We start from the raw sequence: 17,146 nt of genomic DNA on the forward strand, positions 1-17,146 counted from the left end.
CTGAACATTTCTAAGGTTCTGGTGAATGATGTTGCTCTTTCTGATCATTCCTGTGTTTCGTTTAACAGCTATATCTCTGTGCAAAAAAGTGTTCATGTAAGATCTGAAAAAGAGTGTCGAAAAGCTGAACGCAGGTGGCGAAAAACAATCTCCAGGTCCATTATGACACTTATAAAGAGAGACTACGCATTTATGACATGGAACTGAGGAATGCAAGGCGGTCCTTCTTCTCCGATATTATTGCTAAAAACAATAATAATTCACGTGCTTTGTTTGCTATTGTTGATAGGTTAACAAACCCGCCAGTACCAGTAGCATCTGAACTTTCATCCACCAAGGCCTGCAACGATTTCGCCATCTTCTTCAAAAAAAAATTTCAAAAAAATTAGGCAAACTGTCAGTGCATCCATATCAAGTACAGGGTATGTGTTGTCACAATGTCCAGACAAAACAAATCCCAATATGACACAATTTCAAATGATTACCTATAAAAACCTAGAGGACATTATACAACATCTAAAAACCTCCTCCTGTTGCCTTGATATTCTACTGACGGATTTCTTTAAAAAATGTTTTGAATTGTTTGGCTTTCGATCTTCTACAGATTGTAAACACGTCTCTTCTCTCAGGTATCTTCCCACAGGCCCTGAAAACTGCAGTCATTAAGCCACTCTTAAAAAAGAACAATCTAGACACGTCACTAATGAGCAACTATAGGCCCATATCAAACCTTCCACCTTTAAGCAAAATTATTGAAAAAGCGTTTTTTCAACAACTCAACCTTTTTCTATCACTAAACAATATTTATGATGCCTTCCAATCGGGATTTTGACCACACCACAGCACAGAGACAGCTCTTGTCAACATTTTTTAATGACATCCACTTGAACACAGATGGTGGTTAAACTACAGTCCTAGTATTACTCGATCTCAGTGCGGCATTCGATACGGTTGACCACAACATACTTTTTGGATCAATTCGAAAACTGGGTCGGCCTCTCTGGCTCGGTGCTAAAGTGGTTCCAATCCTATTTAAAGAATAGGAATTACTTTGTGTCCATAGGTAATTATGTTTCTGAGCATAAAGACATGACGTGTGGAGTTCCCCAAGGCTCTTTCCTGGGGCCTCTTCTGTTTAATATCTATATGCTTCCACTGGCCCAGATAATGAAAAAACGACAACATAAGTTACCATAGTTATGCTGATGACACACAAATCTACATAACGATGTTGCCTGGAGACTACAGTCCAATACAAAAACTGGCTAGGTGCATTGAACAAACTAATGATTGGATGAGCCACAACTTTCTTAAATTAAATGAAGGAAAAACTGAGGTGATCATTTTTTGGAGCAAAAGAGGAACGATTAAGAACCAGCACCCAGCTTCAAACAATAATGTTAAAAAACAACAGACAAAGCCATAAATCTTGGTGTAATTATGGACTCTGACCTGAATTTTAGCAGCCACATTAAGACAATAACAAAATCTGCCTTTTACCACCTTAAAAATATATCAAGGGTAAAAGGACTTATGTGTCAACAGGATTTGGAAAAGCTTGTCCACACCTTTATTTTCAGTAGACTAGACTACTGTAACGGTGTCTTACAGGTCTCCCGGATCACATCCCTCCAGTTCTGAAGTCTCTACACTGGCTTCCTATACCCCAAAGAATAGATTTCTTAATTCTTCTGCTGGTTTACAAGTCGCTAAATGGTTTAGGGCCAAATTACCTTTTTGGATTTACTAGTTAAATATGAACCGCAGAGGCCTCTAAGATCATCAGGGACAGGTTTGCTTGCCATCCCCAGAATCAGAACAAAAAAAGGGGGAACAGCGTTCAGTTTACCTGTCGTACCTGGAACAAACTTCCGGTAAACTGTAGATTGGCACCTACGCTCAGCTCTTTTAAATCAAGGCTGACAACCTTTCTTTTCGATACTGCTTTTGTTTAATTCATTGCACTGCACTGTATTGGGAATTTCATTCTTTTATTCCTGTATTTAATCTGTTTTAATTTTGTATTAACTTGTATTCATTTCTAACTGTTTTATTGTTTTATGTAAAGCACATTGAATTGCACTGCTGCTGAAATGTGCTATACAAATAAATTTGCCTTGCCTTGCCTTTCTTATTTTTCTGAGAAGATCTGTAACCCATATTAGTAACCTGTTTAGAAAATGATCTCTAAACTCTAAAAAGGGATAGGGGCTGGACTCTCCTTTTAAGGTGGGAAGGAGTTTCCCAGGGTGAAGGACGCAACTTGGGAGTGGAGATACTAACAAGCCCCCGGCTGAGCTGAGCTGCTCAAAGTCGGGGCCATTAGGTCATTGGTTCCTATTATGGTGGCAACCAAAGAACCTGCTGGTGGAAGCCAGTGGCTCAGAAAGAAAGCTGTGAAGCTGAAGGAGTCCTTTCAGGCTGGTTGATGGTTGGCCCAGGGGACTCCTGAAGCAGCAGACATGTTTCATACATACAGATATATCTCTTGGGGTATGATTCATAACTACAGATCTATATCTTGGTGTATGTTTCATATATACAGATATATATCTTGGTGTATGTTTCATATATACAGATATATATCTTGGTGTATGTTTCATATCTACAGATATATATCTTGGTGTATGTTTCATATATACCGATATTTATGTTGGTGCATTCAGCAGCTGATTTACTGAGGCAGCAGCTCATCAGAATACGTCATGGCTGCTGGAGACAGTCTGCTGCCATTCTAGGTGCGTCAACCTCGGTACATTACTGTCATACATGATGTCATAAATGATGTCACTGATGGGCTTACCTGAGCAGGTGAGATCCTGGATGTAGTCAGAGTATTGTGATTCTGCACAGTCCCTCAGAGCAGATCCAGACTGAACACAGTTAAGCCTGATCGCCCACACAGATCTGCCTGAGGACTCTTCTCTCTCTTCTACAGAAACAGCAGAGCCACAGTCCAACTCTCTGCAGGCAGCAGCTGCTGTCTTCAGGGTCCAGTCAGAGTCATGGTACCTCACTGGTCTCCATTCTCCTTGTTTCACCTCCAGTGTTCCTGCACAGCGACTGGCTCCTCCCACCAACCTGACAGGCTCTGAACAGAAACCAGCATAAAGAACAAAGTGAGTGAACAAAGTGAGTTTCATTAGAACAGAAATGAACCAAATCAGAGCTGCAGCTCCTCTCCTACCTGAGCAGGTGAGTCCAACAGCTTTTCCAGGTGAGCAGGTGTTTCTATCTGAGCCTGAGCTTCTACAGTCCAGGAGAGCAGACTCATGGCCTCCACACTGGAACTCTTTGGTCCTCTTTGGAGGCTCCACTTCTCCATAGAGCGCCCCCTGGAGGACTGAAGGAGGCCCACAGCCAAGCTCCCTACAGACCACCTCTGCATCCTGCTGGTCAAAGTCATCTTCACACACTGAGGACCAGCGCTGGATAGACTGGTTGGTCTTCACCTCCAGTCTGCCTGAGCACAGACTGGTCCCATCCACCAGCCTGACAGAGTCTGGAGAGATGATAGAAGATACAATAGAGAGAGAGAAAAGACACAAGACACTAAATAAAAAGATGTCAGGAAACAACAATTCAGTGATTCAAACTGGACTCAGCACAGATCCAACAGAAGTTGATTATTAACAACAGAACACATATTTATAACACTACAAACTACAGCAATGTTACCAACACATTTACATTTAATACACTTAAAGCCGGCCACACATGATCCGTGCTGAAAAGTTGACTGACAAATATGAAACCGGATGTCGCTTAGTGTAGCTTCAGGTTCATGGACGCGCTCTGCTGTGGACATGCTGCGGCAGATGCGTCGCGTTTGAGCTCCGTGTATTTCTGCCGTAGTTTGGGTTTCTAGTGTTCAGCCACTTCCCTAAACGTTGTCTCATCCAGAGACCAGAGACCCAAACGGGGCTCTGAGTCTGTCAGACGGTCTGAGATCTACCCTATCAGCAGAGATATCACGTAATGCACAGCAGACTGTGGTGCAGGTGGATTATTGTCTGAAATATAGTGACTTTATTCTTGCAATAGCCAATTTTAACTTTATTTTTGACAAAATATCACGACTCCTCCAAACCTCAGAGAACACAGATGAGATATATTTTGAATGTGAGCAGAAATGTTGCTCAAACATCTGAAATATGACAGTCCAGGAGTTTATTAATCCATTAACATGAATGAATGCATCATTGAGGTGAATAATTGCCATGTGCACATTAAAGGAGGGAGGAGTAAATGATGCTGGGCTACATGTGTGCTGACTCAGATAGAATTAGAAACGTTGATCTAAAGGAGATTAAATAGATGAAAGTAATCCAGAATACCTGAGAGCCTTAGTGCAATATATTCCATTATGTTTTTATATTTAGATTATAATCTGTGTTTGCCTTTACATAAAGATATTTCAGGCATATTGATTCAGAAAAGGTAGAAATAGGTGCATAAAAATTCACCACAATGCAGGAAATGAAGTGTTTAATGCTAAAATATTTCTGGGGGTGGACCCCAGACCCCCCAGCATCATAAGTCACCACACAGATCTGGAACAGAACCTGGCCTTTGGGTTGCCAGACCAGTTCTGATTAGACCAAATGTTGGCACCATCTAACTTACATCTACAAACTGGAAGCTGAAATGAACATACACTGGCTATTAACAAGCTGGGCAGCCAATCGCTGTTTTGCATTACATTCAGTTTATTGAAATGGGTCCGGGCTAAACCCCGAACCTCCTCAAGTCCTAGAAATGTAAAAATATTGTTATTCCACTTGAATTATTTTTCATCTCTTGGTAAATAAATGGCATATGAGACTGAATAACGGCTAGAGTGATCAGGCAGCTACCACTGAAGTCTTCTGTTCACAGTCTTGAACCTTTGACTTGTTTGTTTTTGGACCGAATCAAATGTTTTATGGTCATAATTCATCTGGTAGCGCCTCGGTTCCAGACTTGAAACTCTTTCTATCAGCAGTTTAATGAAACGTCAACGGAGACACTGAACGAGGGAAAACACTTCGAAAACAGAGCCTTTAAAAAATGGTGATATAGAAACTGGCCCCGATTCTCTTAAATCAACATAATTTTCTTGTTTAAAAAGATGTTTACATATTTGCCATCCAATATTTTCAAACATGGTCAATTTCATACATTTTCCGAGGGTGAAATCCGTTGCCTGCCTGTTAACGTTAGCCTACAGGTAAAAAATAATAATAAGTAAGTGAATAGTAAAGTATTTCTCTTTGTTTGAATAACTAATCAACCCTACCTTACACATTAATACTGGGAAAAGAGCCCCTTTGGTGTAAAAACACATGAAGTCATTTTACGACGCAATTTTGAATGATGACCATTCACTGTAAATAAGGGCTCCCCCGCCCTACAAAAGCCAATTTAACCACTGTTGATGGGTATACCTGAGCAGGTGAGATCCAGGATGTAGGAAGAGGAACCTGATGATGCACACTCCCTCAGAGCAGATCCAGACTCAACACAGTCAGACCTGATCATCCACACAGATCTGTACCATTCTCTCTTCACTACAGAAACAGCAGAGCCACAGTCCAGCTCTCTGCAGGCAGCAGCTGCTGTCGTCAGGGTCCAGTCAGAGCCATCCAGGTAATAATCTACTGTAATGTAACTCACTGGTCTCCATTCTCCCTGATGTTTCACCTCCAGTGATCCTGCACAGCGACTGGCTCCTCTCACCATCCTGACAGGCTCTGAACAGAAACCAGCATAAAAGAACAAAGTGAGTTTCATTAGAACAGAAATGAACCAAATCAGAGCTGCAGCTCCTCTTCTACCTGAGCAGGTGAGTCCAACAGCTTTTCCAGGTGAGCAGGTGTTTCTATCTGAGCCTGAGCTTCTACAGTCCAGGAGAGCAGACTCATGGCCTCCACACTGGAACTCTTTGGTCCTCATTGGAGGCTCCACTTCTCCATAGAGCGCCCCCTGGAGGACTGAAGGAGGCCCACAGCCAAGCTCCCTACAGACCACCTCTGCATCCTGCTGGTCAAAGTCATCTTCACACACTGAGGACCAGCGCTGGATAGACTGGTTGGTCTTCACCTCCAGTCTGCCTGAGCACAGACTGGTCCCATTCACCAGCCTGACAGAGTCTGGAGAGATGATAGAAGATACAATAGAGAGAGAGAAAAGACACAAGACACCAGAGACAGAGAGAGAGAGAGAGAGAAAGACACACACACACACACACACACACACACACACACACACACACACACACACACACACACACACACACACACACACACACATACTAGACACACACACACACACACACACACACAGAGACACACACACACACACACACACACAGAGACACACACACACACACACACACACACACACACACACACACACAGACACACACACACACACACACACACACACACACACACACACACAGAGACACACACACACACACACACACACACACACACACACACACACACACACACACACACAGAGACACAGACACACACACACACACACACACACACACACACACACACACACACACACAGAGATAAGAGAAAAACATGAGTTGTGTATGTGGAATTTAAGCTCAGCAATGATTTTGATACACATTTTTGTTATGAATTATATAATGTTCCCATATCAGGTGACAACACTCAGTGCTTAGTTTGATTCATGACAATAATATCAGACAGCAATTAGTATACTTTGTGTTGCAACCCAAAAAATTAAATAAACAACATTAAACTATTAAGCTGATGTTGCAAAACATTTTATTTTGGTGATTTTTTTCTCTCTAAAAAAATGATTTATTGAACATTTTGTTGCTTTTTTACAGGTTTTTGCTGTGTAACACAAAACAGAGTGTTCATGGCTACACCAGTAAACACATGCTGCGTTATTGAGTCATGAGCTGTCATGCCTCAACAGGAGGGATATAGTAGCAATAATAAATAAGTTGTTTAATAAATAAAGTGTCCACATCATATGGGTTTTCAAACTACGCTAAGAAGTTTTGTTTTGATTGACTTGCACTATTTGCAGAAACACAACTCTCAGGGTAATCTGAGGCCTAAAGAGAACAATTTCCAAAACCAGTGTTTCTATTTCAGCACATAGATAGATAGATAGAAGACACTTTATTCATCCCAGCAGCTCACACATAAACACATATTCCCATACACCACACAGTTCCCCATAAATAATACATAACAGGATAAGAGCAGCATAATTATAACTACTGCACACAGCCCAGTTCTCATCTGGTCTGGTATATATTTTCTTTTGGGGGGGTGTTTAGTTGGTGTCCTGTGGGGACAGAGGATCTCCTGAACCTCTCTGTCCTACAGTGCTCACTGTAACTGCTCCTCTGTCCAGCCAGGACATTGTAGAGGGGGTGGTTGTCATTACCCATTATGGCATACAGTTTGTTGCATGGACGCCCCTCTACTACAGTTCTCAGTGAGTCCAGCCTTCTGCCCAGCACTGAGCTGGCCTTTCTGACCAGCTTGTCGAGTCGTCTGCTGTTCTTGTCTGTCATGTTGCCTCACCAACAAACTGCCCCATAAAACAGGACACTCACCACCACAGTATGATAAAACATGTGCAGCAAGTTGCTACAAATGTCAAAAGATCTGAGCCTCCTGAGCAAGAAGAGACGGCTCTGCCCCTTTTTATACAGAGGATCTGTATTAGCAGACCAGTCAAGCTTGCTGTCCAGGAGTACACCCAAGTACTTGTAGGTCTGCACAACCTCAATGGCCTTCCCCTTCATGCAGACCGGCTGGCAGGTTGGCTTTGACTTCCTAAAATCCACCACCATCTCTTTAGTCTTGGTGGTGTTCAGGAGGAGGCAGTTCCTATTGCTCCAGTCACAGAAGTCCTCCACAAGGCTCCTGTACTCCTCCTCCCGTCCACCTTGCACACATGCCACAACATCCGAGTATTTCTGGATGTAGCAGGCCTCAGAGTTGTACTTAAAGTCAGATGTATACAAAGTGAATAGAAACAGAGCCAGAACCTACCCCGGTGGAGCCCCAGTACTGCATTCTAGCGACCCAGAAACACACTTCCCCAACTTGACAAACTGCAGCCTTGATGTTAAGTAGTCCATTATCCAGGTGGTCAAAGAGGGGGCCACCCCTATACTTACGAGCTTGTCTCTCAGTATGAGGGGCTGGATGGCGTTAAATGCACTTGAAAAATCAAAAAAACATTACATAAGAACCAGGCACATCCAGATAGGCATAGGCACGGTGCAACATGAAGAGGACCGCAGCCTCCACTCCTATATGTTCCTGGTAGGCAAACTGAAGGGGGTCTAATTGTTGCGCAACCTGTGGTTTTATGTGGCGGAGAAGCAGCCGCTCCAGAGTCTTCATGATGTGGGATGTTAACGCCACTGGCCTGTAGTCATTCATCTCCACCGGGCGTCCTGTTTTGGGCACTGGTACGAGACAGGATGTTTTCCACAGCACCGGGACTTTCTCTGTCTGTAGACTCAGTTTGAAGAGCTTCTGGATAGGCTCCACTAATTGAGCTGCACAGTCCTTCAGCAATTTTGGACACACACCATCCGGACCCGCCGCTTTCCCTGTACGCAGTCTCCTTAGCTCCGCCCTCACAGACAGAGAGGGCTGGACGGATGTTGTAAGATCCACACCTGCCGATGACAGGTGACAGCTACCTGGAGGAGAAGAACAGGATGGCAGAGTCGAAGACACAGGTGTAGTGGGGGCTGCAGATACAGGTTTGGGGATGCAGCTACATAGAGGATACACCGGAGAAGATGAAAAAGCAGCAGCAGAAGGGATGTCTGAAGTGGGGTAGGTGACAGTGGGTGAGACCATCCCGGCTGGGTCATGGCAGACCCTGGCCCCCCTGTCGAACCTGTTGTAAAACTGGTTGAAGTCATTGGCTTTGTCCACATCCTCCTGAGAAGCCTTGCTGTTCTTCTTTTTAAAGCCAGTGATGTTTCTCATCTCCTTCCACACCTCTTTAATGTTGTTATCCCACAGTTTCCCTTCCACTTTGTTTTTATAGTCCACCTTTGCCTGCTTCAGTGTCCTCTTCAGCTCATGCTGTACTCCTCTGAGCCTCTCTCTGTCTCCATCCCTGAACGGCTGCTTTTTATGATTCAGGAGCTGTTTGATGTTACTGGTAATCCAAGGTTTATTATTAGCAAAGCAGTATACAGTCTTTACAGGTATCACAGTGTCCCTACAGAAGTTGATGTAGTCTGTGATGGTACCCACCCTCCCATCAATGTCTATGCTGTTTCCCTGGGACTCCAACAGCACATCCCAGTCTGTGCATTCGAAACAGTCCCTCAGAGCATAGCTGGCCTCTGGTGACCATTTCCTAAAAGAACAAGTAGTAACTGGCAGCTTCTGTACATAAGGTTTGTATGTGGGCTAGAGAAAGACTAAACTATGATCCGATCTGCCAAGTGGTGGTAGAGGTACGGCACTATAGGCCTCCTTGACATTTGCATAGAACAGATCAAGTGTATTATTCTCTCGTCAGATGAGAGGTGAGGGTAACATGATTAAAATCCCCTGTGATTGCAATAAAAGCCTGGGGATGCTGGGTCTGTAGTCGAGCAACAGCCTCATGGATGACGTCACACGCAGCCGCAGCCCCCGCCCTCGGTGGAATGTAAACAACAATGGCAACTACCTGTGAGAATCCCCCTCGGAACGTAGTATGGTCTAAGACCGACAGCCAGCAGTTCAATGTCCTGACAGCAGATCTTCTCATACACAGTAAAATGTCGGGAGTTACACCATCTGCTGTTCACAAACCGAACCAATCCCCCACCTTAACTCTTGCCATTGGCCTTCGCATCTCTATCAGCTCGCACAACAGAGAAGCCGGGTAAGTTCACATATGAGTCCGGTATGTTGTTGTTCAGTGAGGTCTCGGTAAATCACATCAGACTGCACTCATGGTACAGTCGCTGATTCCTCACGAGTGCCTCCAACTTGTTGCACTTATTAGTGAGCGAGTTTACGTTACCCGTGAGGACTGAAGGCAGAAAGGGCTTATACCTCCACCTCCTAGCTCTTAGCTTAGCCCCGGCTCTACATCCTCAGTACGGCTTACACAGCTCAGCTGGTATGGGATGTCTGGCCCCGTATCTGGTCTTCTGTAGTACCAGAAGTTCCTCTCTTGTGTACACTACTCTTCCTAAAGTAGTATTCATCATACAACACAGGGAAACTCACGCAAAAAAACAAGACATACTACAGAGCTACTCGGACCTGCTGCCACTCAGATGGCGCATGAGCCGTCATTTGTAAGGATTTTATAGAGTTAAATAGGGATGAGGGAAAGAAATGCTGTTTCATAATTATTGATGTTCACTAAAATGAGTAGAAGTTTTTCCAAGTGATAAATATTAAAAAAAGAACAAATAATGCTTCTCGGAGTTCTGTTTTGTGCCACACAGTGCCTCGTTGTGTCAGAGTCGGGTCCATCTCACTCCCCCTCCAGCTGCAGGACTGGTGACAAACTGTACCAGAAGATTGTCAACAACAACAACCACCACAGCACCTCAAAACACAGCACAGCTAGACACGATAAAGGTTTGTGGTCTGGCTACGGTTCTCGGCCCAGAGGGAAAGGAATAGTGGACTAGTGCTGTCAGCAGTCTGGTTGTGAACTTCAGCATCTGGAAATGTACCGTGCCAAACCAAAGAGCCAGCAGCAATGTCCACATGCCCTACCCAAAGCCTTGATTCTGTGATGAACTGATGATGCTGAAATGAGAAGGCTTCGGAGGGGTCAACCATATGACCCCGAGGCCTGCTTCACCAAAGAAAAAGACACTGAATCCTATCTGGAGGTATGGACCAATGGCCAGCAGACGGACTGAGAGAAAGAGGGGGGGAGCGAGAGACCGTCGTGATCTGGCATATCTGGCGCACGTGAAGGGAAGTTTGCACCTACAGACACACATTCTGAAAATACACAAACACTATTAGGAAACACTAATATATTAGAATTACATATACTTACTTTAAAAATAGGGTTACGCCCATGTGAACACACCTATATGAAGGTTAAGACATGCCTTGAATATCAAGCAAATTGGTATAGGTAAATTACATTTCAAAATTTTCCTTGAATGTCCTGTGACAGCTTCCACCAAGATTAGTGGCAACTATGTTAATTCGGTTGGTGTGGCAGGAAATGTTTAAAGTACATTTCACTATTCTATTTTTTGTGCACCAACAACATAGGCTACTTTTGGACATGCTTTATGATTCAGTGCTGCCCAGATAATTTATTGGGAAGTGATCTCATGTAAACATTCAAATTGGATTGATGAAAAGTTGATCAGAATTTTGTTAAGCATAACTTAGAACAATTGTGTAACTACCAGTGGAAATAGCCTGACTAAAACATCAGTACTATTTTTGGATGAAGCCTGTAGCCTGTAGCCTGAAGCCGGTAGCTTTACCTTTAACATGATAGAAGGACACTGTGTGTGATAATGTAAAAGCAGACAGCTCGCAATCACAGTTATATTTTGATCAAATGAAAAGGGTTTTTTGTATTGATTAATTTAACGCTGAACCACATACATTGTTTACAGTATACCATTAATCTGTTCAGTATTCACAGACATTTTTAACACCTCACTGAAGACATGTCACGTGCCAGCCTGCTTCAAGACCTCAACCATCATCCCTGTCTCCAGGAAGCCAAGGACCACAGGACTTAATGACTTCAGACCCGTCGCCCTGACCTCTGTGGTTATGAAGTCCTTTGAGTGCCTTGTGCTTTCACACCTCAAAGACATCACCGACCCCCTCCTGGACCCCCTCCTGGACCCCAATAGTGTGGACACGCGCTTCACACCGCGAGCGGGAACGTGAATAGAAACAAGAGTGTCATTAGCAAAATAAGAATTTAATTAAAAAAGATTAAACTGGTACTGTTGATACTAATCTAATGATTATTTATATTTCTCTTTTCTGTCTCTGTGTACCTCTTGAGGTGTGTTCTCCTTCAGCCTGGAGTCCTGAGGAGAAAATCAGAAGGTAAACATCAGTATAAAGGAGCATGATTGGATCACAACTGTGGACAGAACAAACTCTCTCAGGTTGTTTTGTAAAGAATCTTCTAGCAGCTCAGAAAAACCTTAATGAACTCACTCTGGAGCACTTTACCAGTTTGGTAAAGATATGATGAATACGTGTATACACAGAACACAAGTCTGAAAACATAAAGGAAGGCACTCAGAAATGCCAGATCAGACTGTTACTCATCAACAATTAGAGATAACATTCATCACCTCTTGCCCTCAACTTCTAACGGTTCACCTTTAAACGCAGGACTGCTAGAAAGAACGACAAGACCTGACATATACTTAGACTGCTTTTATCCTATAGACCTTCAACAATTCATGTTAAAGGTCTCTTCAGCGAAGCCAACTACCTGTCTCTTAGACCCCATCCCAACGAGGCTACTTAAAGAAGCATTATCCGTGGTTAACATTTCATTTCTAGATGTTCAATATGTCTTTATTAACAGGTTATGTAACACAGTCATCTAAAGTAGCTGTGATAAAACCTCTTCTGAAAAAACCCACCCTCGATCCTGAGGTCTTAGCCAACTATAGACCTATATCTAACCTTCCCTTTCTCTCCAAGATCCTTGAGAAGGTAGTCGCTAATCAGTTATGTGACTTTTTACATAAGAATAGTTTATTTGAGGACTTTCAGTTAGGAATTACTTTGGATTTCCAATTACACACATTGACTTTAATGGAAACCTAATGACTCCACGACGTTCCGGAGTGGATCCGCAGCCGTTACGCATCCAGTGGAAATTGCCGGTTAGAAAGCATCATAGCACAGATACGGCACTGGTGAGAATTACTAACGACCTTCTAACTGCTTCAGAAAAAGGTCTTGTCTCCGTACTTGTCTTACTAGCTCCTAGTGCTGCAATCGACACTATTGACCAAACCATCCTGTTACAGAGACTGGAAAATTTAGTTGGCATTAAAGGAAACACACTAAGCTGGTTTAAGTCCTATTAATCCGATCAATCTCAGTTTGTTGATGTTAATGATGAATCCTCCAGGTACGCTAAAGTTAGCCATGACTTTCCACAAGGCTCAGTGCGTGGACCAATTATATTCACCTTATATATGCTTCCTCTAGGCAATATTATTAGGAAACACTCCATTAACTTTCACTGTTATGCGGATGACACCCAATTATACCTATCAATCAAGCCAGACGAAACCAGTCAGTTAGGCTCTAAACACCTCCGTACCTCATTATCTAAAGATATATCTACTCTGGATGGCATTGCCCTGGCCTCCAGCACTACTGTCATAAATATAGGAGTTATTTTTGATCAGGATATATCCTTTATGTCATGTTTTGTTTGTTTTCTGGACTTCCTGTTTTATTTTGAAATCCACTGTTTGTATACATTCCTGGTCATTTGTTTTCCTGTCTTTGTCTACTTTCCCGCCTCTGTCTCACCTGTGTGTAATCATCATCACCTGTTCCCCTAGTATAAATACTCACCACATTCACTTACCTGTGCCAGATTGTTGATGAACCTTGTGTACTCACTCTCCAGCGTTTTGCCAGTTTGCATTTCCCAGTGTTTTCGAGACATTTTGCCTGTATCCTGACTACGATTTTTGCCTGCCGATTTTGCAGCTCTGCTTGTTGGTTCTTTGAACAATAAAGGAACCTTTCTTCACTACTGCTCTGAGTTGTGCATTTGAGTCCGCCATTGTACCCTGTCACTTTATTGCCCTCTTAAAACAAATCTCAAGAACAGCCTTTTTCACCTGCATAACATTTCCAAAATTAGGCACATCCTGTCTCAAAACGATGCTGAAAAACTAGTCCATGCATTGTTATGCATTGCAGGCTGGACTGCTGTAATTCCTTACTATCAGGTTGCTCAAATAAGTCCCTTTAGACTCTCCAGGTGATCCAGAATGCTGCGGCGCATGTTCTGACAAGAACTAAGAAAAGAGATCATATTTCTCCTGTATTAGCTTCTCTGCATTGGCTTCCTGTAAAATACAGGATTGAATTTAAAATCCTTCTCCTGACCTACAAAGCTCTAAATGATCAAGCACCATCTATCTCACATCAGAGCTCTTAGTACCTTATTGTCCCACTAGAGCACTGCGCTTCCAGAATGCAGAGTTACTTGTGGTTCCTAGAGTCTCTAAAAGTAGATTGGGAGCCAGAGCCTTCAGCTACCAGGCTCCTCTCCTGTGGAACCAGCTCCCAGTCTGGGTTTGGGGGGCAGACACCGTCACCATATTTAAGAGTAAACTTAAAACTCTCCTCTTTGATAAAGCTTATAGTTAGGGAGTGAGGAGTTCTGGCGTACGCCTAGACTGACAGGGGAGGGTGTGTAGCCACAGTCACGGTGTGCCCCCTCCCTATCTCTGCTTCTCTGCAGCTCTTAGTTATGCTGTTATAGTGTTAGACTACCAGGGGGACTTCCTTTGACACACTGAGCTCCTCTCTCCTCTCTCTTTTCATCTGTGTGTAAATGCTTGTTACTAACCTAGCACAGGAGTCCTTATGTTTTTCCTGCCCCACAGTTTTCCTTGGATTAGGGTGGCACCTAAATCATGGTTGCATCTGTCGCTGTGGTCCTGCTAGGTGCCCTGCTACACCCTGCTATGTCCTGCAGTGCTGTGCAGTGCCCTGCTTTGCCTGCAGTGTCCTGCTACGCCCATGCTACGCCATGAACTGAGGCTGTTCACTCTGGAGGACAGCTATCAATCCCCTGAAGGAAGTTTATAATTTATCAGCTGTGGCAAAAAGTGGGGAAACGTGGATCAACTTCTGTCTTCCAATTCAAGCAATGACAGCAGATCTGGTGAGCACCTATCCCTACATCCTTAGGTATGGTCTATGATCTCTACATCTTTATATACGGTCCATGATCTCTACGAAGTAACAGCTGTAGGGACAACAACTTTAATTAGTTAGCTTACATTGTACGTGTAACGTTGCAGGTGTGTCAACTGCAGCGGCTGTGCAAAAAGGAAACAATATGAATGAGGACATAAATGTCAACATAAATATTCCCAAAAAAGTTCCATTCACTGTGTCTTACTTCACCATCAACAGACATGTTCAGTTTAATGTGAATTAGAGCAGCCGATAGCCCGCTAGCTCCCTACAATGCTTCAGCTAATGTAGTGTCAACCCGCAGTGATTAAAACAGCAGCTGGGTCATTTGTCCACCTATAGCTAGCGATAGCATGGCAGCACCCCATCGCAGCCCGACTCATAAAATTTACGGCTACTACCACAGCCCATAAAGGGAATAAAATGTGTGCCCGGACAGATGGCTTTTGCCAGAAATGTATTCGCTGCAGGAGGGGGAGATACTGTGGTGTTGAGTGACAGACAGAGGGTTGCATTAAACGGCTACAGAGTTTACATTGCTATGGACGCAGGATTCCAACAGTAGAGATGGAACGGACTATTTTCTTTAGCTGAAGCAATACAATTGTATTTAAATCAAGAAACTCCTTTTAAAATCAATAATTTGTATCAAATGATTGATTTATTTGGTAAGTAGACATGTAATAAGTGGCATAATGTAGAGCTAGGTGGTTGGTATAGCGAATACAACCCCTCCGCCTGATCACCCTGTCGGGGTTGTATTCACTATAACATCCGCCTCACTCTACATTATCCCGTACATAACTGCCACTGTTCATCACACCAAGAGACAACCGCCCACCAAGAGCCTGGGTCTGTCCCAGGTTTCTCCCTGAAAGGGAGTTTTTCCTCACCACTGTCCCACTAAATGCTTGCTCTTGGGGGAATTACTGGAATTGTTGGGTCTTTGTAAATTATAGAGAGTGTCTTGAGATAACTCTTGTTATGATTTGATACTATAAATTTAATTTAATTGAAATGAATTGAAAGTCTGGGATGAATTTAAAGAAAACGTATGCTGTAATTGTCTTTAAGTAACTGGTAACTATTGTGTAATTATTGCATGCTTGATGTTTAACTAACTGATTGGTTTCTTCTGGCCTAATCAATAGGTATAATTGGGTATTATCTGCATAGTGAAACTTTATCAAGTGTTTCCTAACAATATTGCCTAGAAGAAGCATACTGAAGGTAAATAGAAATGGTCCAAGCACAGAGCCTTGTGGAACACCATGGCTTACTTTATAATGCATGGAGGATTTATTGTATTATTGTTTATTTTCCATTTTTCCTTTTTGTTTTTTTTCTGTCTCTGTGCGTGAGAGCAGTTTGTCCTCTGATTTAAAGATCGACACAAATATTTGAATAATAACACGTCATCTTTAAAGCAGAGTCCTACCTGAGCTGCACAGCAGCAGCTGCACCAACAGGTGATACATGTCCAGGTGGAGCATCTCTCTGTTCACCCCGTGTGCTGTACTCAGTGTATAGTCTGCGAACAGGAAGAGAAGGAGCTTTACTGGAACAGAATCAGAATCAGCTTCAATGGCCAAGTAAGTGTGGCAAAAATATGTTATCACAATATATTTTCCCAATTTGATTGATAACAAAGTAAACAAGTGCAGGTGTAAACAAGTGTCTTTCGCTATACAATAAGAAATATCATTATATATTTTTGCTCATTTTTGAATGTTTTTCATATGGAGCTATGGCCGCAAAAGATGAAATGGCTGATTGTTAACAGCAGACAAACTAATGTTACTACTTTCAAACTGGACTCGAGCATGGGTCCGCGTTTTCATAGTCAGTGTGGTCGCTGAACGGTCTACTTGTTCAGGTGATGGAAAAGATTAGTTTGGAGGAGAGAGGATGAAGGATGGAGGATGGAGGAGGGAGGATGAAGGATGGAGGATGAAGGATGGAGGAGGGAGGATGAAGGATGGAGGAGGGAGGAGGGAGGAGGGAGGATGGAGGAGGGAGGATGGAGGAGGGAGGAGGGAGGAGGGAGGATGAAGGATGGAGGAGGGAGGATGAAGGAGGGAGGATGAAGGATGGAGGATGGAGGAGGGAGGATGGAGGATGGAGGAGGGAGGAGGGAGGATGAAGGATGGAGGATGAAGGATGAAGGATGGAGGAGGGAGGATGGAGGATGGAGGAGGGAGGATGAAGGATGGAGGAGGGAG

General features: G+C 43.3%; 1 protein-coding gene across 1 annotated transcript in view; it reads right to left on the reverse strand.

Annotated features, from left to right (window-relative positions):
* LOC144534842 (scavenger receptor cysteine-rich type 1 protein M130-like) overlaps window positions 1-16,765 on the reverse strand; it is a 65,545-nt gene extending 48,780 nt beyond the window's left edge. The window contains exons 1-7 of the mRNA XM_078276906.1: window positions 16,729-16,765; window positions 16,363-16,455; window positions 12,008-12,040; window positions 5,817-6,131; window positions 5,427-5,732; window positions 3,188-3,502; window positions 2,804-3,091 (exon numbers count right to left, since the gene is read on the reverse strand). Coding sequence (XP_078133032.1) covers window positions 2,804-3,091; window positions 3,188-3,502; window positions 5,427-5,732; window positions 5,817-6,131; window positions 12,008-12,040; window positions 16,363-16,455; window positions 16,729-16,765 — 1,387 coding nt within the window. The remainder of the gene's footprint in view (window positions 1-2,803; window positions 3,092-3,187; window positions 3,503-5,426; window positions 5,733-5,816; window positions 6,132-12,007; window positions 12,041-16,362; window positions 16,456-16,728) is intronic.
* Between the last annotated feature and the right edge of the window lie 381 nt (window positions 16,766-17,146).

This window comes from Sander vitreus, chromosome 20 (assembly GCF_031162955.1).
Source record: "Sander vitreus isolate 19-12246 chromosome 20, sanVit1, whole genome shotgun sequence".
NCBI lineage: Eukaryota > Metazoa > Chordata > Actinopteri > Perciformes > Percidae > Sander > Sander vitreus.